Here is a 1,200-nt window from a genome sequence, read left to right as displayed (position 1 = left end):
AAAAAAAATGTGAATTTCTAATACACAGTTATCTGTGGGTAGGGCCCTCTTAATGCACTGTCCCTGCAAATCGGGGAGGACAGGAGAGGACTGGGGCGGGTGTCACCACGGTCCTGAGCTGCGGGACCTGGACTGTTCTTTGAACAGGATGACAGTCCTGCGTGCAGGGACGGAGGTACCTGAGGGTAAGGAACCGGGCAACGGGCGCCTGGCTGCGAGGCCCGAGCAGTGCGGGCCTCAGCCCGGCCTCGGGATGACCATGTGGAGGAAGCGTCTAAGCCCCGGCGGCTGTCCTCCGGCCCTCCCCGCGCCCGCCGAACCTCCCCGCTCTCCCCGCCCTCCCGAGGGGCCGGGCCGCACCTGCAGAGCTGCCGGAGACACTCCCACCGCAGGGCGCCGCGCAGCCCCGCACCGCCGCCACCTCCCAACGCCGCTGCGCACTTCCGCTTCCGGTCTCGGGACCGCCGGGAGCGGAAGTGGCCGGGGCTTCGGGACGCCGGGCCTCGGGGCCGGAGGGTCTTCAGGCCGCGGCCGGAAAACGAAACGGTTCTTCATCCAACCTCGGAGGAGAAATTCTAGTTTCCTTCCCTGGGTGGAGAGATTAGTCTGACCGTTACTGGAGGGTGGGGCTGGAGGTGGGACCTATGACCGATGGACGGGGCTAGGGGCGGGGCTTGGGTGCGACGAGCGTTGTGAGGGCGGGGCCTGGTGTGGGGGCGGTGATAGGGGCGGGGCCTCGCTGGCTTGTCAGAGAGAATCAGTATTAAAATTTCCCTCTCCCTCTTCCCCTTCCCCGGTTCCCGCTCCCCCTCTGCCTATCTCCATTGGTTTAATCCAATACGGTACAAAAACCCACACCTAAGATTTTTTTTCGGTCTTTCTAATTTATACTAAAAATAGGAGTGTATATTTTTATTTCTTCTACAGCTTGCCTTTCTCACTATAAATAAAATGTGCAAATCTGTCCAAAACAATACAGAGAAGATCTGAGTCTCCTTTGGAAAAATTACGTACTTGTTATTGTAGTACTGATAATACATACACACAGGAAAAGGTCAAAAGTGGAGGGGGCGTGTCTCACTCCATCCCTAAATTTTCCTCCCTTGCAACAACCACCATAATCAGTCCTAAATTTTCCTCCTCTGAAACAACCACAGTATTCAATTCCCTCGTATTCTTTATATATCAAGCACATCTATT

At 56.2% G+C, this 1,200-nt stretch overlaps 1 protein-coding gene across 1 annotated transcript in view; it reads right to left on the bottom strand.

Annotated features, from left to right (window-relative positions):
- ZNF333 (zinc finger protein 333) overlaps window positions 1-518 on the bottom strand; it is a gene marked incomplete at its 5' end in the record, with an annotated part of 32,616 nt that extends 32,098 nt beyond the window's left edge. Inside the window, one exon of the mRNA XM_008593742.1 lies at window positions 180-518. Within this exon, the coding sequence (XP_008591964.1) occupies window positions 180-518 (339 nt within the window). The remainder of the gene's footprint in view (window positions 1-179) is intronic.
- Between the last annotated feature and the right edge of the window lie 682 nt (window positions 519-1,200).

This window comes from Galeopterus variegatus, unplaced genomic scaffold (genome assembly GCF_000696425.1).
Source record: "Galeopterus variegatus unplaced genomic scaffold, G_variegatus-3.0.2 Scaffold9596, whole genome shotgun sequence".
In the NCBI taxonomy this organism is placed as follows: Eukaryota; Metazoa; Chordata; class Mammalia; order Dermoptera; family Cynocephalidae; genus Galeopterus; species Galeopterus variegatus.
The sequence above is the reverse complement of the archived record's forward strand: the minus strand, read 5'-3'. Positions and strand labels throughout refer to the sequence as shown.